General features: G+C 44.1%; 1 protein-coding gene across 3 annotated transcripts; it reads left to right on the forward strand.

Moving 5' to 3' along the window:
- The first annotated feature begins 949 nt into the window (after positions 1-949).
- AZGP1 (alpha-2-glycoprotein 1, zinc-binding) lies at positions 950-17,243 on the forward strand. 3 transcript variants are annotated; one of them, XM_039844167.1, is made up of 4 exons: positions 950-1,193; positions 14,478-14,735; positions 15,868-16,140; positions 16,691-17,243. In XM_039844167.1, the coding sequence occupies exons 1-4, from the start codon at positions 1,118-1,120 to the stop codon at positions 17,014-17,016; spliced, it is 933 nt and encodes a 310-aa protein (XP_039700101.1). In that variant the 5' UTR covers positions 950-1,117; the 3' UTR covers positions 17,017-17,243. The 3 variants fall into 3 exon arrangements, with proteins under 3 accessions (XP_039700101.1, XP_039700100.1, XP_039700099.1); XM_039844166.1 differs by lacking the exons at positions 14,478-14,735; positions 15,868-16,140; positions 16,691-17,243 and adding exons at positions 3,080-3,337; positions 5,356-5,628; positions 6,242-6,785 and having other exon boundaries at positions 1,036-1,193; XM_039844165.1 differs by lacking the exon at positions 950-1,193 and adding an exon at positions 12,334-12,599.
- Positions 17,244-23,353: the final 6,110 nt, after the last annotated feature.

Here is a 23,353-nt window from a genome sequence, read left to right on the forward strand (position 1 = left end):
TTCTACCCTGTTTGATGGCCTGCTCAAGCACCACATCTTCATGAAGCCTTTCCTGATGCCATTCCACACTAGACTTCCTTCACTGGTGAAGCTTTCTTCTCTATTAGACTTTTTAGGTTTTCGAAATTAAGTTATGAAATTGCATTTTTTTGTTCTTAGGTTTTAATCATTAGGCATTATTAAGTTTTCATATGTTTCATCCTTACAACTAAAAAAGACAAAAGATTTCTTCTGCACTATCATAGAAGTTGCCTAATTTTAAGACTGTGCTTTGAGTTAATAATTTTTGCTGTTGAGTTTTCCCTTTTACTTTAAGCTTTCCAGCACTTATGGACTCAGGTATCAGAGATTTGGCCTTGAATTTCTCAAATCCCTCACACTGTCTTATGGCAGCAGCTACTTGGCACCTAATATTTAGTCTTCACTGAGCATTCTAGTCAACCTCAAGAGATGACTCAGTCAGCTGTTTGACTATCCACTGCTTTCACTGAATGCAAGAACATCCCCAAGATATCAGTTTTTTCACTTCCTTCAGCTCCAATCTGGCCTCAAACCACACATGGTCCCCCTGCCTCCATTTACCTGAATGATTGTTGCCTGAAAACAATCCTGTCCCAATTTCGATAGCAGTCACATCATTAGCTGCTGAAACAATCTTATTCTAACTTAAAGCAAAAAATACATTTATTTACTAGTTAGCTCTCAGAATCAATGGAATGACTAAAAAACTGACACTCAGAAATAGGCAGGAGAAGCACAGACATAATTACACCATGGAACTAACTCTGTAATAACATACTGCTGCCAACGGTGGCAACAATGTCACCGGATGGACCCAAGACAAAGTCTCAATCCCAGATCAACTGTCCCAGCTCTGAACAGGCAGACAGTCTGTAGACACAGTGAGGAAAATATCCGCCCAGCCTGACCTGTGTGTCCTGTTTACTCCGAGTCAGGAGAGGAACCCATCCTGGCACTCTCATTGGCCTGTGCATTCACCTCATCTGGGCAGGGCTCAAAGCCTAGCCATTCCCCAAACTATGCTTGGCTCTCTCCCCAAGTACTCTGCTCCAAGCGCTAGAACCTGAGGAAGTCAAGAACCTTCCAGCCAGGAAACATGAGCACAATAGTGCCTGTACTGTTGTCTCTGCTGCTCCTTCTGAGTCCTGCAGTCTCCCAGGAGACCCAAGATGGTGAGTGGGGAAGCAAGGGCTGTGTACGAAGAAGAATGAAGGGGTGGTAATGAATGCAATAGATGGGCTGAAAAAACAGACCCTATTGCAGCTGGGAAACGCAAGTGTGCTCTGGGAACGGGTGTCTGAAGCTGTCACCTAAGTCAGCTCGCTCACTTCTAGGAGCATTCAAGGAGCCTCTGGACTCATGCTAAATAAGACCTTAAGAATCACTCTCTAAAATTCTTAGTTGTCAGATGAACAAAATCAAGACCCAGAGAGGCAAAATGACCTTCCAGTGATCATACAGCCAGGACAGAGAAGGAGCCACACAGGAAGAAATTCTTGTTCCTTCCCTCCTTCCCATGGCTGAATGTACCGGTCTGACTCTCAGGGAGAGAAACAGAACCACAAAGAGCAAATGTGAAGGCAGGTTAATTGGAAGGGTGGTGCTGGAAAAATATCTTTGTCCCACTCCACAGTTAGACACTATGACAGGGAGCCTGCAAGCCTAGTGACTAGGAGAGAAGCTGGCCAGAGGTTGGGAAGAGCCAGAGTCAATTTTAAGACAAAGTATGAGGCTGTTTTTTGGCACACAGAACTTCAAAATGAAGAAGTGTAAGCTAAACTGTGCAAGCTTAGAATTCGTTACATTTTCACACTGTCCAAATATGTGTTTTATAACAATTGATTGTGTTTAGAATGTTAATCACATCCTACACCAAAATCTAATTTAGTCATGGTTTTCCAGAGAAATAGAATAATAGTCTGTACACGCAGAGAAAAAGGGGTTTATTTTAAGGATGTGGCTCACACAATTGTGGGGGCTGACAAGTCTGAAATCTGCAGGGTAGGTCAGCAGATTGGAGACTCAGAGAAGAGATGATGCTGCAGTCTGGGGTCCAAGGCAATCTAGAGGAGGAATTTCTTCTTCTTTTGGGAACTTCGGTCTTTTCTCTTCTGGCCTTCAACTGATTCGATGAAGCAAACCCACATTATGGCGGGTATTCTGCTTTACTCGATATCTACTGAGCAAAATGGTAATCACACTTAGAAACTAATTAGCAACTTCAGTACTGAAACTAAGAATCTGCCATTTGACCTCCAATGTTAGTAACACCCATGAGAGTTATATGCTGAATACATTATGGAACTAATTATGAAAATGTCCTTTCCTTTTCCAGTCCCTGCCTCACACCTAAATGCAGGGAGAGCCCTGGGAATTCTAAAATCCATTCTGGTTTTACCCTGTGCTGATTCATTCTGGGTCATTTCCTGAGGTTTCTACTCAGTTCTCCTTCCTACACTTTCTAACTGTATGCATTTGTCAAGATCAACTAGGTTATGCCCCGGTAACAAATACTATTTTAGTGGCTTGACCCAACAAATATTTATTTCTTGCTCACATAAACTTGAATACTTTACATGATGAGCAAGGCAACTTTCCCATCCTCTAAGGGGTGACAAGGATCCTGGCTATTTGCATCTTGGGACTCTTCTGTTTCATCCTGTGTCCTCAACAGTCATTGCCAAGATAGAAGAGAGACAGAGGTGGGTCAAACCAGCTAACAAGGCCTCTGATCAAAAGAAAGACATCACTTCCACTCACACTTCCTTTTGACGAACTCGAGCATATTGTTCCAACATACCTACAAGGGGGCTAAGAAATAAGGTCTTCGATGTGCCAACAGAAGAAACTATGTAGCGAAGACACAAAATGGACTCTGAAATATCATCCCCAGAATAGAAGTAGAGCCCGTTCTCTCGAGTGAAGTTCCAACAGTGTCAGGATGACAGCAAGTGGATCAAGGTCCAGTGACCAGTTCACTTTTCCTGGTCCTCTGCTGCCCCACGTTGCCGCTCTCCTTCATGTACCCCATTTCTTAAAGTTTTCTCCTCTTTTGCAGGGCCTTACTCTCTGACCTTCCACTCCATCGGGGTGTCCACGCTTGCTGAAGGCCTCCCTGGCTTTCAGGCCACTGGCTTCCTCAATGACCAGCCCTTCTTCCACTATGATATTGAGAGTGGAAAGGCTGTGCCTCTGGGCCCATGGAGACAAGTGGAAGGAATGGAGGACTGGGAGGAAGTAAGTAAACGTCAGAAGGCAAGGGGGGACTTCTTCCTGAAGAATCTGAAAGACATCATGGACTATAAAAAGGACAGAGGTCAGTGGACTGTGGACTGCTGGGGTGGAGGGTCTTAAGAGGCAGCCCAAGAGGTAGTACTGCGATTGTGAACGGAAAGGAGTCTGCAGGATGGAAATACTCCTCATACCGAAGGAGGGACCAAAAGCACTTTTAGAAATTCACAGACATTTCTTATCCTCCTCCCCATTGCTTCCCCCATTCTCACTCCAGGCCTCAACTTTCACAGGAAGTGGAGTTAGAATCAGCCCTTATCCAGGCACATCTAATCATTTAGCTCCACACCCCCACCCATCTGAGACGGATCCCGTTTTAGAAGTTGTCAGACTCATCCCCATACAGGATATTAGGTGGAGAGTGAGCTAACGTGGAGGTCATTCTGACTAGGGTTCACGTGGTGGCTCTGCCAGTCACTAGCTCTTTGACAGTGAACATGTTCTTAATTATCTGGTCCGAATCTGTAAATATTGGAGCATTGAGTCCTGCCTCCAAGAGATGCCATGAAACTAATCTAGGTAAATTCCATGTGGGCTCTAACGTAGCCTATCTTGATCTTCCCTAGAGCTCCCATCACCTAGAACAGCCAATAATAGTTGCTCAATTGAAATATGCTTAATAACTGAAAGTAGCTAGAACAAACGACAGCTCATACTAGGAGCTTAGGAAGGGTTGAATTCAAAATCACATACTGTTGGTGTTTCATAAAAATCATCAAGACACTCCTGTCCACAAGGAACAGAATAGGGAGGGAAAGATCTGTGTGCTTGTGGTGTAAGGAGCCAGTACAGAGCAGAATGCAGAGACTAGTTCTCATGTCTCTCAGCCCAGCATTCTTTCTCCTAATCCACACTGCCTACCCCGCAAGTCAGCCAACTGCAGGTATGGCAAACTGGTGATTTTAAATTACTATAGGGTGAGTGTCAAAAGGTGTGTTTCTGAATACAAAAAGATGCCCAAGAAGCTACATGAAATCTGAAAGTTTCCAAAAGGAGGCAAGAGTTGTGCAGAAATCTGAAGAATGTGGAGTGGGAAGCCCTGGTAAGAAAACAACCTGGCTGTGCTCAGAAATAGGGGAAGATGAGGCACAGATGCCCGGGAAGGACAGCAGAACAAAGTTCGACTGGCAGAAATAGAAATGTCAGTGTGAGTTATCATGAGTAAAAGAGGATAAAGAGATGAACACAGGGGATTACAAAATAATAAGAGCTAACATTTATTGAGCACTATGTACTAGGCACATGTATTGATGCATTTAATGACCACAATAACTCTCTTACATAGTGCTATCGTTATTTTCATTTCAGAGATGAGAAAAATGAAGCACAACAGGTTATTGGCTCAAGTTCATGCAACAAGCCAGGTGGTGGTAGAGACAGATCTGGGATTTGAGCTCAGATAGCTTGGTATCAGAGCCTGTGCCATAGCATTAATCAGTATCGGGTAAACACCTACTTTTATAATCAAAATTAAGTGGTTCTGTCTTCCTTTCCTAAGGAGGTTGATATCTAAGAGTTGTTTCTGGCTGAGAAGGGAGGTGGGCATTAGAGATTTGTTTGATGATATCAAACAACAGAAAAAAAGAGAAGAATCGATCAAATTATGTTGACACAACTGGAGACATCAATTCCACATAGAACTGGAAAAATAAAGAGATTGCACAATCAATTTTAAGCTACAAATAAGTTCTATTTCAATGGGCAATGCACTTCTGGTGCTTGTGTCTAGTTGCTAAGAACTCACAGTATACTCAAACTAAGTTCATTAAGAGAGGCTGCATGGGGATAGATCTGTCCACAGACTGTAGCTCTCTGAAATCCCCTGGGTAAGAAGAATGTATCTCATCTCAGACCAGCCTAAAACACCAAAGGAAACCAAGTTTCCCTCTCTGTCTCTTATAACCTATTTGTCAAGATAAAGGGGTTTTATGCTTAGATTTCAAAATCCTTTCTTACCGTTGGGTTGCAAACTGTGGAGGAGTAAGTTATTGCGACGGAGTTGATGCCAGGCTGACTGATTTCTGGGGGTTTGTGTTGATGCAGGGAATCACACCATGCAGGAAAAGTTCGGTTGCAAGCTTCGGAATAACACATATTGTGGGGCATTCTGGACGGTTGCCTACGATGGACAGGACTACATCAAGTTCAACACAGAAATTCCAGCCTGGATCCCCCTGCAAAAGGCAGCTCTGAACACCAAGGTGAAGTGGGAGACGGAAGGCTCTGTTCAGCGGGCAAAGGCCTCCCTCAAAGAAGAGTGCCCCCAGATGCTGCGGAGGTACCTGCAGTATAGCAGGATCTATCTGGACCGACAAGGTGCCCACTGTTACCTATGTCCTGTTCCACCATGGTGAGCTGAGAAAGACCAAGGTGGTCCCAGGATGGGAAGTCAGGGGAACATCTCAGGAAAAATCTGTAGTCATTTCTCTTCAATATGCTTCCTTCTTAGCGGTGGGGAGAAACAGGCATGTAAAATGTTTGCCTGGGAAGGGTGAGGATGAGTAAGTGTGAGCAGGATTGTCATGAGCTGAGACTTTGGTTTAAGAAGTAATAAAGGGAAGCAGGTAAGGATCTGAAGAGCAGAACTGCAGGCAGAACTAAGGGGTGGGGCTGAGACTGGGAGAGGCAGAAGCCACAAAGTCCACTGAAAGTTTGAGGAAATAATAGAAAAATGTATGCAGCTTTCACAGTTACTTGCCATCAGAAGTCAACATATGGGGTTAGGGATGGCGGAGCACCAGAAAGTAAGAGAGTAACCTCGAACATTCTCAGATCTAACAGGAAAGGCTCCTGGAAAGCCTCACCTTCCTTGATTTTTGTAAACTTTTCCTCAGATAGAGAGCTGAGAGCTCTGCTCATTCTTGACTCCAGGGGTGGGGGAGACATGATTCCTTCAGACCCTCAACCTCCACACTCTATTCCTCCACAGATCCTCCCTCTGTGTCAATCACCAGCCACATAGGCTCAAGAGACATCAGGACCCTCAGGTGCCTGGCCTACAATTTCTACCCACAGCCAATCAGTCTGTACTGGACTCGGGCCAGCAATGTGGTGGAGAATGAGTTATGGGGAGACGTTCCTCTCAGTGAAAATGGTACTTACCAGTCCTGGGTGTCAGTGAAGATCCCCTCTCGGGACACAGGCCCCTACTTCTGCCACGTGCAGCACAGCAGCCTGGCCCAGCCCCTCACCGTCCCATGGAATGAGAGACAAGAAGTGAGGGCTGAAGACGCTTCAGAGTCTCAAGACCTATAGCCATCCTTTCTTCTGGACAAGAGCTCCAGAATCACTGCCAACGCTATCAGCGAGGCCCAGGAAAACAGCAAAGGGGACAGGTGGTGGAATTGGAAACACAAGACTAGAACACTGGGCACTGAGCTGACTCACTGCTACATTGCCTAATCAACACTAATTGACTAGCCTACACACAAAATAAATCAGATTATTAAATGATTAAATGCTATGAAATGTCAGTAGATTTTGTCATTCATCCTGCCCCTAAGCATTTGATTTGTCTGATATTCTTGGTATAATCTACTGGAAGCAATGTCTACTGGACATCTTGACCTGAGGTCCCCACTGTAGCATGGTATGACCACCTGGTCCCTTGAGCATTGTTCAGGTGCCCACTACTGATGTCTCCTCTGGTCCTAAGGTCATAGAACTCTGCAACCTCTTTAATACAATCCTCAGTTTCCCCAGCAGTCCCTTGTCCCCTGCGAGACACTGTCCTCCACTCCAGCTACTCCATGTCTCCCACATTATGTTGGCTTTGGGGCCACTCACAACATAGCTTATTTGATGGGCTTCATCTTTCCAGGACACACTCTCAGGAAAGCAAGAATCATGAACTTGCCTAAATTTCAGTGGAGGTTGTTTTGCAGTTTAATATTTTAATTAATTTATTTATCTTAATTAGTTTCAAGTATATAGTACATTGGTTAGACATCTATATAGTTCATAAAACAACCCACCCCCACCCCCCACAGTTGCTCTCTTTCTCCCCTGGCCCTCCACCTAGCCAACACATTAATACTAACTGCATTCCCTGTGCCGTGCTCCCCATCCCTGTGACCATTCATCAACTACTAATTTGTACTTCTTTAACCCTTCGCTTCATTCTCCCAGCCTGCAACTCCACCCCTGTTCCTCACCAAATTGTTCGCTATATTAATGAGTCTGTTTTTGATTAGTTTGTTCTTTTTGCTACTTAGATTCCGCATATAAGTGAAATCATATAGTGTTTATCTTTCTCTGTCTGACTTAAATACCTTCTAGGTCCATCAAGGCAATATCTTTTTCCATTCCCTTCCTTTTAGTCTGTGTGTGTCTTTTAATCTGAAATGAGTCTCTTGTGGGCAGTACGTAGGGGTCTTGTTTTCTTATCCATTCAGCCACTCTATCTTTTAGTTGGAGCACTTAATTCTTTTCCATTTGAAGTACTTATTGATAGGAATGTAGTTGTTATGATTCTTTATTCCTTGTTTTGATACATGTTTTTTCTTCTTAAAGAAGTCCCTCCAACATTTCCTGTAATACTGGCTTGGTGGTGATAAATTCCTTTAGCTTATTTTTGTCTGGGAAGCTCTTTATCTGCCCTTCAACTCTAAATGATAGCCTTGCTGGATAAAGTATTCGTTGTAGATCCTGGATCTTCATCACATCAAATATTTTGTGCCGAGCCCTTCTGTCCTGCATAGTTTCTTTTGAGAAATCAGCTGCCAGTCTTATGGGTGCTCCCTTGTAGGTAACTAACTGCTTTTCTATTGCTGCTTTCAAAATTCTCTCTTTGTATTTAAACTTTGGTATTTCAGTTATGATGTGTCTTGGTGTGGGCCTCTTTGGATTCCTGGTTTGGGGAATTCTCTGAGTTTCCTGGGGTTGTATGTCTATTTCCTTCACCAAGTTAGGAAAGTTTTCCATCATTATTTCTTCAAATAGCTGTTCAACAGCTTGTTTTCCTTCCTGTATGCTGATGAGACAAATATTTTTACCTTTAATAGTGTCCAATAGGCTCCTTAAATTATTATAGTCTTGGCTCTTTTTTCCTTGCCATTCTGATTGAGTGTCGTTGGCTTTCCCATCCTCTATATAGGTCATTTGATCCTCTTCTTTATTCATTTTATTTATTCTTTTGTTTATTCCATTTAATATACTTCTCATCTCAGATGATATATTCTTGATTTCTGACTGGTTCCCTTTTATAATTTCAGTTTTCATTTTTATGTATTTATCTCTTTGTTGAAGTTCTCATTGAATTTATCTACACCTCCCATAAGTTCATTGAACATCTTTATAACCAGTGTTTTAAACTCTACATCTGTTAGATTGTTTGATTCCATTATTTCTGGATCTCTATTCTGTTCTCTCATATGGTTTCTGCTTCTTTGTCTTCTCATTTGGCTGCTTTTCCATATCTGTTTCTATGTACTAAGCAAAGCTCCTAAGTTTCCCAGTCTTATTAGTGTGGATTTGTATAGTAGGTGTCCAGTGGCATAGTCCTGAGAGGGGTTCAGCTGTAGGCCAAATTTAGCCCAAGCCTCTGCCCCTTCAGGGCCACCTGTTAAGATTCAGCAAGCAATCCACAGATGCTATGTTTATAGTTCCCTCAAAAGGCCACACTAGAAATCAAAGCCAGCTGCCTCCAGTGTGAGTCTAGGTGCTACTCAGCAAGGAGCACCTGACTCGCTGAGGACATACCTGGATGTGTCTTGGGTGGGGCCATGAGTCAGGGGAGGTGGAGTTTCAGGGAATCCTCTGGGTGGAGTAACCTCTGTTATCCAGTTTGTTGACTTCTCTACTATGGCGGCGCTGAGTCTGCACACTGGGAGTGGGGAGGGCTCAACAGAGGAACAATGGATACTGCCAACACTTCTGTGCAGAGTGAGTCTCGCCTTGGCCTTTACTCCGACAACTCAGTGTCTCCCTGTAAGTCCCTGATGTTTCCTGTGCACAGCGGAACTGACACTGATGCTCAGAGCAAGCAGGTCCATCCCAGGGAAAGTCCACTTGCAGGCACGGCCCCTTTAAGAGGCGTCTGCAGCTGCCAGCTACCGCTGCCATAGCCTCCGTCCCACCCAGCCACTTGGGACCAGACAGCTTCGCGTCCTTACCCCGTCCTACCTTCTGCCATTGCAGAGTGATGATTTCTTAGATTTCTCCCTAGTTGTGTGGCTTGTTCATCTAGATCTCAGGTGATTTTTCCTTGTTGTTTGCTCTTTGTCTCCATCACAACTTTGATTTGGTCACCAGAGGGATTAACAGAGCCTCTGTCATCTACGTCATTTCTTCCCTTCAGTATATTTTTTTTAATTGAGTCACTCAGAATTGTGCACAGATTTAAGCCCAAAACAGAACAGCAATCTCACAATGGACAGTTTATTAAGCCTTAACAGCCTATGATAGTTTTTCCTCCTGCGTGATAAGACCCTCCTTCATGTTCCATCTTAAGCTTCCCATTCCATGTTACTCCAGCCTCCCTTCTAAGCTCAGCTTCCTATAAAAATCATTACCAGCCATCAGAATTCTGACCCAACACTTTTATCTTTCTTGAAAACCTAAATTGCAGGTTTGTAGGATTGGTCGTTGTTGTTTGTTGTTGTTGTTGTTGTTGTTTTGAGACTTCGATCCAATTTAAAATCAAGATACTGATACTGAGGTACTTTCTATAGTCTATGTAAAAATCCACATTTCCTTCTTCTGCGCAGAAATAATGTCCTGTCTGAACATCAAGAGGGCTGCAGGGAACAAAATCCAACTAGTCAAGAAGGAACCATGCATGATAGCTAATTTAAAGTTTATGACACATTGGAAAAAAATGTAAAATAAGTGACAGAAGAAAAATATTAGATTAACGAGGAAACCCAAAGTCCACATGAACAGGCCAGGGCCAAGGAAGATTGAAATGTGAGATTCCACTCCACCTGTGACAGGAGTGATGGGGCCCAAATGGACAAGGAAAGGACACCTCAGAAGACCTGAGTCCTGGCCGGGTATGGGGAAGAAGGAGAGGGCACAGAGCCTTTCACAAATCCAGAGAAACTTCCTGGAAAGATTCAAGTTTCAGAGGAGTTGTGAAAGGCTATGATAGCTTGCCAAGAAGAGACAGAAAGATTGCTGCAGACCAGGAGGGTATGAGGCAGCTGAGAGGGGAGGGTCACAAAGTCCTATTATGGAAGTGACCTGAATTTGGGGCCTGGCCACAAGCATTGACTGATCACACCAGGAAGGACATAGGGGTCCAGAGAACTAAATGTGGGTCCTTCCAAGGTCACTTCTAGCCCACCGACCAAAGATCACCAGCAGATTCCCCTACAGGACTGGACCAACTTCAAGTGCACTTTCAGGATGTCCCACTCCAGGAGAGCCTCATTGCCACAAATTATCTCCTCCTTAACAAGTCCTCAGTCACTTTAAAATAGCATGTTGCTCTGCATCTGGGGAACCCCTCTGTAAAAAGCCCACCGGCTCCCAAGGGTGCATGGAAAGACCTTCATTTCCATGTAACTGGCTTCCTCTTTGTTCTATGTGTTTTATGTAATGCATTAAAAATTATCATGAAAGGAAACAATAAACAAATAATTTCTCGAAGTTAAGAAAAATAAAACTTGTCTTGGCAAGAGAGTAGATGGCACCAAAGACTAAGAACTGCTGACCTAGAGGGATGTGGTGCGCAGAGAACACAGGCTGTGAGGGAAAAGACGCAGTAGTGGGATGTGCTCATTCATTGGAAGCACTGGAAGCTCATTGGATGGGGGCCCTCCAGAATCTGACTCCAACTTCCCCTTTGAATATATCACCCTACTTGCCCTACTCCCTCAATCTTCTTCCTGAACTCCGTTCCACCAAACTGACCTCAATGACCCTCAGATAGGTCTGGTGCCATCTCTTTCTGTCTTTGCTCATTCATCCATTGATCTTCTTTTGTAAGTGTTTATTGATTGTCTTCTCTCTGTCAGGCACCGGGCCAAGCACTAGAGACACAGAAGTGGACAATAACACTCACCATCCCTGTTCTTATGAAATTGCCTCCAAGGGGCCAACAGAAATTCTACCCTGTTTGATGGCCTGCTCAAGCACCACATCTTCATGAAGCCTTTCCTGATGCCATTCCACACTAGACTTCCTTCTCTGGTGAAGCTCTTATTGGCACCCATCTCAGCACCAATCGTACAAGATAGGTAGGAGTCTCTTGATCACATTTGGTTTTCAAATTTACTAGGTTTTGCAATTAAAATAGGAAACCTCATTTTTTGTTCTTAGGTTTTAATCATTAGGCCTTATTAAATTTTCATCTTTCATCCTTGCCTCTAGAAAAGACAAAAGAATTCTTCTGTATCATAGAAATTCCTTGCTTTTCAGACTATGCTTTGGGTCCATAATTTCTGCTTCTGAGTTTATTATACTTTTCTTTCATTTTTCCAGCATTTATGGTCTCCACCATTCCAGATTTAGTCCTTGAAGTTGCAGCTTCTTCACAATGTCCTATGGTAGCATCCTCTGGGGAACTAAAATTTTGCCTTCAATTAACATTATGTTTTAGTCGATAACAGGAGATAATTCAATTATCTGTTTGACTTTCCACTGCATATCAAGTCCTGTAAGAACCTCCTCAAGATATCCATATCTTCATTATCTTCGGCCTCAATCTGGCCCCATAACCACCTATGGTTCCTTCCATTTCCCTAAGCAACTGTTGCCTGAAAACAACATTGCCCCAATAATTACCCCAATATTCTTAGCAGTCATATCATTAGTTGCTGAAACACAATCATTTTCTGACTTTAAGCAGAAAATACATTTATTTACCAATTAGCTCTCAGAATCAATGGAGAGACTCAGAGGTCGTTAGGAGAAGGACAGTCCAAATTACACTGTGAAAGCAGTACTGTAAATACATTTCCTGCCAACAGAAGCAACAAATACCACAACATGAACCCATGACAAAGACCCAATCACAGACAGCTCTTTCAGCTCTAAATTGGCTGACCATATGTAGACTCACTGCCCACAACATCCGCCAAGCCTGGTTTCTATATCCTGTTCTTTCACAGTCAGGAGAGGATACCATTCTGGCACTCTCGCTGGCCTGTACATTCACCTCATCTGGGCAGGGCTCAAAGCCTAGCCATTCCCTAAAGTATAAATGGCTCTCTCTCCACGAGATCAGCTCCAGGACCTGGGAAAGTCCAGTACCTTCCTCCCAGGCACAACGAGCACAATGGTCCCTGGCCTGTTGTCTCTACTGCTCTTTCTGAGTCCTGCAGTCTCCCAGGAGACCCAAGATGGTGAGTGGGGAAGCAAGGGCTGTGTACGAAGAAGAATGAAGGGGTGGTAATGAATGCAATAGATGGGCTGAAAAAACAGACCCTATTGCAGCTGGGAAACGCAAGTGTGCTCTGGGAACGGGTGTCTGAAGCTGTCACCTAAGTCAGCTCGCTCACTTCTAGGAGCATTCAAGGAGCCTCTGGACTCATGCTAAATAAGACCTTAAGAATCACTCTCTAAAATTCTTAGTTGTCAGATGAACAAAATCAAGACCCAGAGAGGCAAAATGACCTTCCAGTGATCATACAGCCAGGACAGAGAAGGAGCCACACAGGAAGAAATTCTTGTTCCTTCCCTCCTTCCCATGGCTGAATGTACCGGTCTGACTCTCAGGGAGAGAAACAGAACCACAAAGAGCAAATGTGAAGGCAGGTTAATTGGAAGGGTGGTGCTGGAAAAATATCTTTTTCCCACTCCACAGTTAGACACTATGACAGGGAGCCTGCAAGCCTAGTGACTAGGAGAGAAGCTGGCCAGAGGTTGGGAAGAGCCAGAGCCAATTTTAAGACAAAGTATGAGGCTGTTTTTTGGCACACAGAACTTCAAAATGAAGAAGTGTAAGCTAAACTGTGCAAGCTTAGAATTCGTTACATTTTCACACTGTCCAAATATGTGTTTTATAACAATTGATTGTGTTTAGAATGTTAATCACATCCTACACCAAAATCTAATTTAGTCATGGTTTTCCAGAGAAATAGAATAATAGTCTGTACACGCAGAGAAAAAGGGGTTTATTTTAAGGATGTGGCTCACACAATTGTGGGGGCTGACAAGTCTGAAATCTGCAGGGTAGGTCAGCAGATTGGAGACTCAGAGAAGAGATGATGCTGCAGTCTGGGGTCCAAGGCAATCTAGAGGAGGAATTTCTTCTTCTTTTGGGGACTTCGGTCTTTTCTCTTCTGGCCTTCAACTGATTCGATGAAGCAAACCCACATTATGGCAGGTATTCTGCTTTACTCGATATCTACTGAGCAAAATGGTAATCACACTTAGAAACTAATTAGCAACTTCAGTACTGAAACTAAGAATCTGCCATTTGACCTCCAATGTTAGTAACACCCATGAGAGTTATATGCTGAATACATTATGGAACTAATTATGAAAATGTCCTTTCCTTTTCCAGTCCCTGCCTCACACCTAAATGCAGGGAGAGCCCTGGGAATTCTAAAATCCATTCTGGTTTTACCCTGTGCTGATTCATTCTGGGTCATTTCCTGAGGTTTCTACTCAGTTCTCCTTCCTACACTTTCTAACTGTATGCATTTGTCAAGATCAACTAGGTTATGCCCTGGTAACAAATACTATTTTAGTGGCTTGACCCAACAAATATTTATTTCTTGCTCACATAAACTTGAATACTTTACATGAGCAAGGCAACTTTCCCATCCTCTAAGGGGTGACAAGGATCCTGGCTATTTGCATCTTGGGACTCTTCTGTTTCATCCTGTGTCCTCAACAGTCATTGCCAAGATAGAAGAGAGACAGAGGTGGGTCAAACCAGCTAACAAGGCCTCTGACCAAAAGAAAGACATCACTTCCACTCACACTTCCTTTTGACGAACTCGAGCATATTGTTCCAACATACCTACAAGGGGGCTAAGAAATAAGGTCTTCGATGTGCCAACAGAAGAAACTATGTAGCGAAGACACAAAATGGACTCTGAAATATCATCCCCAGAATAGAAGTAGAGCCCGTTCTCTCGAGTGAAGTTCCAACAGTGTCAGGATGACAGCAAGTGGATCAAGGTCCAGTGACCAGTTCACTTTTCCTGGTCCTCTGCTGCCCCACGTTGGGATTCTCTTGCATATAACTCATACCTTAATATCCTTTTTTGCAGGGCCTTACTCTCTGAGCTACCTCTACACAGGAGTGTCTAGGCCTGCTAAGGGCCTCCCCGGCTTTCAGGCCACTGGCTTCCTCAATGACCAGCCCTTCTTCCACTATGATAGTGAAAGTGGAAAGGCTGAGCCCCTAGGCCCATGGAAACAGGTGGAAGGAATGGAGGACTGGGAGAAGGAGAGTAAACTTCAGAAGGCAAGGGGGGACTTCTTCCTGAAGAATCTGAAAGACATCATGGACTATAAAAAGGACAGAGGTCAGTGGACTGTGGTCTGCTGGGGTGGAGGGTCCAAGAGGCAGCCCTGCAATTGCGAGTGGAAAGGGAACTGGAGAATGGAAATACTTCTTATCTAAAAGAGGAGTGGAAGCTCAAGTAGAAATATACAGACATTTCTGCAGCCTACTCCCCAACAACACACCTGCTCTCTCCTTCCCCATCACTTTCCCCATCCTCACTCACGCCTCAGCTCTCACAGAAAGAGAAGTTAGAATCAGCCCTTATCCAGGCACATCTGATCATTCAGCTCCACATCCCCACCCATCTGAGGCAGATTCCATTTCAGAAGTTGTCAGACTCATCCTTGTAAAGGATATTGGGTGGGGAGTGAGCTAACTTGGGGGTCATTCTGACCAGGGTTCACGTGGTGGCTCTGCCAGTCACTAGCTCTTTGACAGTGAACATGTTCTTAATTATCTGGTCCGAATCTGTAAAAATTGGAGCATTGAGTCCTGCCTCTAAGAGATGCCATGAAACTTATCTAGGTAAATTTCATGTGGGCTCTATATAGCCTGTCTTGATCTTCCCTGGAGCTTCCATCACCAAGACAGCCAATAATAGTTGCTCAAATGAAATAAAGAGGCTTGTCCTCCCTTTTCTACAAAAGCCAATTTCCTAGAGTTTTTGCTAATTAGGAAGAGAGGTAGGTATTAGAGGTTTTTTGAAGGTATCGAACACAAGGAAAAAGGGAAGAATTGATCAAATTATGTTGACTCGACTGGAGACATCAACTCCACATAGAAATAGAAAAAAAAAGAGATCTCACAATCTATTTTAAGCTACAAATAATTTCTATTTCAATGGGCAACTTGTGTCTAGTTGCTAAGAACTAACAGTTTACTGGAAAAGTTCATTAAGAGATGCTGCATGGGGATAGATCTGTCTACAGTCTGTAGTTCCCTGAAATTCCCTAGGTAGGAAGAATGTATCTCATCTCAGACTGGCCTAAAACACCAAACCAAACCAGGTTTCCCTCTCTGTCTCCTCTATGTCTGGCCAATAACCCATTTGCTTAGATTTCAAAACCCTTCTTCTTATTGGGAGGAGTAAGAGTTATTACGATGGAGTTGATGCCAGGCTGACTGATTTCTGGGGGGGTGCGTTGATGCAGGGAATCACACCTTTCAGGGGAGGTTCGGTTGTGAGCTCCGGAATAATACATACTGTGAGGCATTCTGGAGGTATGCTTATGACAGACGGGACTACATCAAGTTCAACACAGAAATTCCAGCCTGGATCCCCCTGCAAAAGGCAGCTCTGAACACCAAGGTGAAGTGGGAGACAGAAGGCTCTGTGCAAGCAGCAAAGAACTACCTGGAAGATGAGTGCCCCCAGATTCTACAGAAGTACTTGCAATACAGCAAGAATTACCTGAACCGGCAAGGTACCCATTGCTCCCTATGTTCTATTCCCTGACACTGAGCTAAGAACATCAAGGTGATCCCAGGCTGGGAGCTCAGGGGAACATCTCAGACAAATCCTGTGTTCATTTCTCTCTGTGAGATGCCTCCTGGATTGTCTGTGGGGAAAAGACTGGTGTGTAAAACATCTGCCTAGAAAAGATGAAGACAAGTAAGGCTCAAACTAGGAGAGGCAGGAGCCACAAATCCCATGGGAGGTTTGAGGGAAAACAACAACAACAAACAGAAAAATGGGCATTCACAATTTCTTGCCATCAGAAGTCAGTACACGGAAGGGGTGGGGTTAGGAGTGGGGTTGGGGCAGGTTGTACTGGACAGCAAGAAAGTACCCTCGAACATTCCCAGATCTAACAGGAAAGGCTCCTGGAAAGCCTCACCTTCCTTGATTTTTGTAAACTTTTCCTCAGATAGAGAGCTGAGAGCTCTGCTCATTCTTGACTCCAGGGGTGGGGGAGACATGAGCAGGGACAGAGTCCTTCAGACCCTCAACCTCCACACTCTATTCCTCCACAGATCCTCCCTCCGTGTCAATCACCAGCCACGTGGGCCCAAGAAACAAGAGGACCCTCAGGTGCCTGGCCTACAACTTCTACCCACAGCCAATCAGTCTGTACTGGACTCGGGCCAGCAATGTAGTGGAGAATGAGTTATGGGGAGACGTTGCTCTCAGTGAAAATGGTACTTACCAGTCCTGGGTGTCAGTGAAGATCCCCTCTCGGGACACAGGCCCCTACTTCTGCCACGTGCAGCACAGCAGCCTGGCCCAGCCCCTCACCGTCCCATGGAATGAGAGGCAGGAAGTGAGTGTTGAAGATGCTGCAGAGTCTCAAAACCAGTAGCCATCCTCTCTTCTGGACATAAGAGATATGAGCTCTAGAATCACTGCCAATGCCATCAGTGAGGCCCAGGGAAGCAGCAAAGGGGACAGGTGGTGGAATTGGAAACACAAGACTAGAACACTGGGCACTGAGCTGACTCACTGCTACATTGCCTAATCAACACTAATTGACTAGCCTACACACAAAATAAATCAGATTATTAAATGATTAAATGCTATGAAATGTCAGTAGATTTTGTCATTCATCCTGCCCCTAAGCATTTGATTTGTCTGATATTCTTGGTATAATCCACTGGAAGCAATGTTTACTGGACATCTTGACCTGGGTACGACCACCTAGTCCCTTGAGCATTGTTCAGGTGCCCCCTTCTGATGTCTCCTCTGGTCCTAAGGTGATAGAACTCTGCAATCTCTTTAATACAATCCTTGGTTTCCCCAGCAGTCCTTTGTCCCCTGTGAGACACTGTCCTCCACTTCACTACTCTACCTCTCCCACATCATGTCAGCCTTGAGGCCATACACAACATAGCTTATGTGAGAGGCTTCATCCCTCCAGGATGCACTCCCAGGGAAGGAAGAATTGGCCTGATGTCGTTGTACTCTCCAAATTTACTTGAGTTTTTTTTTTTTAATTGAGTTACACCATTATGCATAGGTTCAAGCCAAAAACAAAACAAAAAAAAAAGGAGCAGAACTCCCATATATGACCTTTTTATTAAGCCTTGCTGCCACAAATTATCTTCTTAACAATTCCTCAGTTACTTAATACTACCTGGTCTCTCTCTGGAAGATTCTTTTAGGGATAGTTTACCAGATAGATGGAGTACTCTGAATTAGGCAGAAGATGCCGGCTGGAGTAAGGACTTAAAAACATACTGCACTAAAGCCCTCTTCAGTTTGGCTAAACACTGCTTTTCAACCTTTTTCCCACTAGAACTTGCTGTTCCAGCTAAATGGACCTTATTGTTCATCAGACATAGTGTTTTTTTCTCTATCCTTTGCTCATTTAATGGTGGACTCATTGAAGAATCATATATTGACTATCTTTTGTATGCTTGGTATTATAATAAGCACTGGAGGCCCAGTAGAACAAGGTGGCTACAGCTCTTTTCTTCGTGGAGTTTATGTCAATTCTTTTTATTAAAACAATATCCACTGTCAAAGTCCAGCTCAAATCTCACCTCCATCCGTGACCACAGCCATGATAACCAATTGCAACATATACCCTTTTCATGCTGAGATTTCTTTCAGATAAAAATACCAGGAAAGATTTAAAGAAAGACACTCAAGTGAAGCCAGTCTCCATACTATCTAAGGATGTTGCAAGTGATCCCAGATCGCCCATCACCGATCTCCTTTTTTGTGCCTTCTCAACTGAAAGGAAAGGGAAATAAAATTGAAGAAATCAAAGATAGAGGTTGTGGGGGTGGGGGAGGATAAGAAAGACACAGAAATCAAATTTGCTAATTTCCGAATCCCAATTTAGTCTTTTTCTATTGCTTATTTTCAAAGTTTTGGTGCATCTATCCATCCATTTATTCATGCAATAAATGCTTAATGAATGTCTCTCAGTTATAAGATACTGAGATAGATATTTATACGGTAAAGAAATGAACCAGAAGTATATCATTCCACACAGTAATAAGTAAGGTCACAAAGGTGGTTTGGCGTCAAACTGGGGAGAGCTTTGAGCGATGCATTAAAGTTCTGATCTCTATTCTGAGTGTAACAGTTGAGGGCTCATTGATGGTAGGGTGACAAGATCAAAATTGCGATTCAGGAATACTAACCAGATATTAATGAGTACTGTGGATTAGAGGATAGGAGAGAAACTAGCTGCAGAAAGGCGCTCCCTTGTGACCTAAAAGCAAAGGTGCAGGCTGGCTGGGCTCACCTGAGTGGGGTCATCTGCTTGAGTTTCAGGCAATCTAATGGCTCCCATAGAATCTGATGAAGCCAAGGTGGCTGGATTTATAACCTGGACAACAGAAGAGCACCAGGAAATGGAAATGCTTTCAACTTAGGAGGTTAATAACCGCCATCAATCATTCTTCACCTAAAAGCTTGCAGAGATTGGAAGGAACCCCAGGTGGCCCAAACTGAAAAGACCAACTGAACTTTCCTCTAAAGCCCCAATGGCAGACAGCTCCTCCTGCCCCTGACTGCCCCAGAATGCAGAAGAGGGAAGACCCGCAGAGAGCCTCACCAGATCCCTTCTCCGCCAAGCATGCTACCCCTTGCTCTTATGTTAGTTTACTGTGATGTATTTTATTTCATCTTATTTCATTTTCCTGTCACCATGTATGGAGATTTAAGAGTTCATCATAACTCTAAAGAACACATCACATGATCAGCCTGCAACAACTCAAGATCTCTTTGGTTTTCCTTTATGCGGTTATATTCCCAATTCATTCACATCCTCACATTGCACATTGCAGCCCCTTGGCTGCTTATAGGAGATCAGCCTCTGCCCCACACACCACTTTCTGCTGGTAGGTTCTCTTCCTGCTGGGCAAATGAGTCTGGGCGAGCAGCCTCAGAAGCTGCAGTAATGAGCACTTACTACACTTTCTTCTCTCTCTCTCTCTCTCCTCCTCGCCCCTTGCCCTTACTCCCCCACCCCACTGTGTGTTATGCAGTGATATCTCTATGCTATGATTCTAATTTTGAGAAATCACATTCTGAGGAACTGGGGGCTAGAGTTTCAAATTTGGAAAGGGACGCAATTCAGCCCGTAACATTACCCTTGGATTATAAGCTCATGCTACTCTGCCTGACAGCCTTCTCTGCTCTAAGCTGGTACTTATTTTACACATTACAAAACAGTAAAGGCCTTTTGGGGTGAGAGTGTTTTTTTCTTAAGGATCCCAGGGAATGGAGAATTAAGTCCTGAGCATATAGATTTTAATATTGGAAATTAACCTATTTCATTAAGTTGTGATTACTGACTCAGTTATATTGATCACTTTCATCTCATCTTCTGTTTTCTATTTACCATGCTTTCTTGTTACTTGAAACCACATGTGGTAGCATGGGATTTAGGACACAATGCTGCCTTTGCAGTGCCAGCAACCTTGCAGAGGTGTGTCCACAACACTGTTTGATGGCAAGCAACAGATACTAGCTGGCTAACTTGAGACAAACACCTCCACCACCACCCCACCAAAAAGGGACTTTATTGGTAAAATGTTGAGTAGCACATGGATTCAAAAAAACAGTTGAAGAACCCATCTCTCAGGTTGCCGACGCTAGGGATCCCACCAGCAGGAGGCGTCTCATCACCACGATAGCACTCAGATAAGTCAGCTCCAACCAGGTTCATTTGTTGGTCTTGTCAATCAATGGTCATTAGCACCAGCTCAAGGCTAACAAGAATTCCCAATTTGCGGTGCGGTGAAGAAGGAAACTTAATTCAGTGCAAACAGCTCGATTGTGATAAAGCACAGCTGTGAAAACAGCTCAGCATTGTTACAGTTCAATTATGAAGCAGCACGTCTGTGAAGCAGCCCTGGGGCGCAAGGCTAGACAGCTCTGCTCTGGTCTGGACTGGTAAAACATCTTTGGTGTTTCAGCTCCAGTCAGAGAAAGGGAAAGTATACTCTCTGAGCAAGATGGGAGCTGACTTTAAGAGAGAGAAATCCCTACTTCTGGTCTATAATAGGTCTGTCCTCATGCAAATGAGGACACAAATTCTCACAGTTTGGTCCAAAAAGCACTGTCCCGAAGTTTTGTAATGTGCACATGACATTCGATTGGAGGTCAGTTAGGAGGCTGTCTCGGTCACCTTCTCTTATACACAGACTAATGTTTTCTCAATGTTTATGTGAATTTTATCAAGTGATATGCAGCTGTCATTCCAAAGGGAGCACTACGTCATCCCCATCTGTCACATGATCACCCTGTGTTTCATACAGGCCCATCTCTTTATGGGCACGTGATTCCCACAAGGCGGTAACGTGATCCTGTCATGACTTCCGCAGGGCCATGCCCCCAATGTTAACACTGTCTAATTTTGAACAGACTGGGCTAAATACCTTCACACATTACCAACAACCTAGATCTTGTTACGGAAACTAATGTGCAGTTCATTGCCCACAGATCAAAGCTGTCCACTCTTACAAAAAAGAAAGGAGACCTCCATTCATGGTAACAATATTGTCCTCCCTTCCAAAGATGTAAACTGGAGACCCCGGCCCATGACCCAAAGACAGTATCTCCCTAACACTAATAAAACGGAGCCCTGGTCTAAAGCCATCAAACCTGTCCTCGTTGAAAATTAGTAGATAGGAAACCTTAAACTGCAAGGCTAGCTTTTTGTCTGGCAAGAATATCTTTCTTGGAGAACAAGAATATTGGCTCCAATCCTGGACTTTCTGTTAGGAGCGAAAGTAGTGACTTTGGCTTGCAGTTCCAATCCCTTCACCTATTGCAGGAAGGAGAGCTGGGACCTTGGCCCACGGCATTTCTTCTGTCTTCCCTAACAGTGACTGAAGTGGTGGCCTGGACCCATGGATCTAAGCCTGTCCTTCCTGAACGAATGTCCAGTGGTGTCCTAGGCCCACAGCAACAAGCCTGTCTTTATGCAAGGAAAACTAGAATGATGACCTACGAATGTGATACCAGGCCTGGACTCTCCTTAGAGGAACTAGTGTCCAGGCACAGGCTCAGAAGGTCAAGAACATCTAATTGATAACATACTAGACAAAACAACTACTCACACTCCACCCAAGGTAGCCCCTGTGAACAGAAACTCAGGTAGAGTGTATGGCCCGCAAAGGGAAGAATGGAGGCTTCCATTATACTAGCAATACTTCTTCCCTTGAAAGGATGTAGAGGGTGACACGGGCCCAAGGCACAAAGCCTGTCTTTTCCTAACAATAAGTACAAGGAAGCCTGGGACCCATGGTACTAAGCCAGACCTCTCTGAAAACTAGTAGATAGGAGACCTTACCCCACAGAGCAAGCCTGTCCTCACATAAGAGAATCTTAACTCGAGACCTAGGAACTTGTCTCCTGCCTGGATTTCTAATCAGGAACCAGAGTGCTGACCTTGGATGGCAGTTCTAATCCCTTCTCCTATTTCCAGGAAGTAGAGCTGAGAAATTGGCCCACAGCATTTCTTCTTTCTTTCCCTAAAAGAGACCAAAGGGAATGCCTGGGCCCACAGTTATACGCCTGGCCTCTCTGAATGAATGTTGCCTTCAATCCTAGGCCCACAACAACGAGCCTTCTTTATGGAACAGAAACTAGAACAGAGACTGTGGAAATTGGCACCAAGCCGGGATCTCCTAAAAAGAACTACTCAGAAGCCTCAGGCCCACAAGACCAAGATTATCCAATTGGTAACAAAGTCCAGACTGAAGACATATGCCCACAACACCCAATCTGGCCCCTGCTACCAGAAACCCTTGGGGAGACCTTGGCCCACAGAATCAAGCTGTCATCTCCTAGGAGGAAGAAGAACAGAGGACTCAGTTCACAGCACCAAGACTATCCTCCCTTTAAAGCATTTACAATAGAAATTTGGGCCAATGGTACCAACTTTGTTTCACCATCACAGTCCATTCAGCACAATCTGGTCCCACATCACCAATATTCTCTTTTGCCAATTATTGAAAGGAGACCATAACCTACAGCACCAAGCCTTTACCCTAGTAATAGAAGGTGGCGTGGGCACTTAGAGACTTGGCACAAAGCCTGGACTCTTCTTTCAGAAACTCAGTTTGGGAGCTTGGAAGCATGGCCAAGCATTTTTCCTATTTTCAGGAAGTAGAGTGGAGACCTTGACCCACAGCATCTAGCCTAACTTTTCTTAAAGGAACCTTAGGTGGAGGACTTATCACACAGTAACAAGAATGATAGGGAGAACAAAAAAATAGTCGATAGCTGTCCATGGCCCAAGACCTAATTTTCTTCCTGGATCAGGGGAAGTAGAGTGGATATTTGAAAACACGATAGTATGTACATCTCGTATCGAAGGTAAACTCGAGTGGAAAACATTTCTCACACTCTCTAGCCTGGTTCTTTCTAAGAAATAGAGTGAAAATCTATGCCCACAGCAACAAGACTAGTCACCTGGTACACACATGATTCCATGGTGTCTTCCTTGACCCCACATGAATCCCGCATGGTGTTCAGGTGACAGCTGCATGACTGCCTAGTTGATACTATATGATTTTTCAGGTGACTTCCACAGTATTCCTCTTCCCCTATCCTCAATCAAATGTTTTTAAAACACATCTCGTAAACTCTTCATTTTCAGTATTTCAGCATTGACACACTGATCGTTAAGCAATTCTTTCTCGACCGTAGTAGTCTAAGGTCCGCATCCAAGAATA

This window comes from Pteropus medius, unplaced genomic scaffold (assembly GCF_902729225.1).
Source record: "Pteropus medius unplaced genomic scaffold, Ma_sr-lr_union100, whole genome shotgun sequence".
Classification (NCBI taxonomy): domain Eukaryota; kingdom Metazoa; phylum Chordata; class Mammalia; order Chiroptera; family Pteropodidae; genus Pteropus; species Pteropus medius.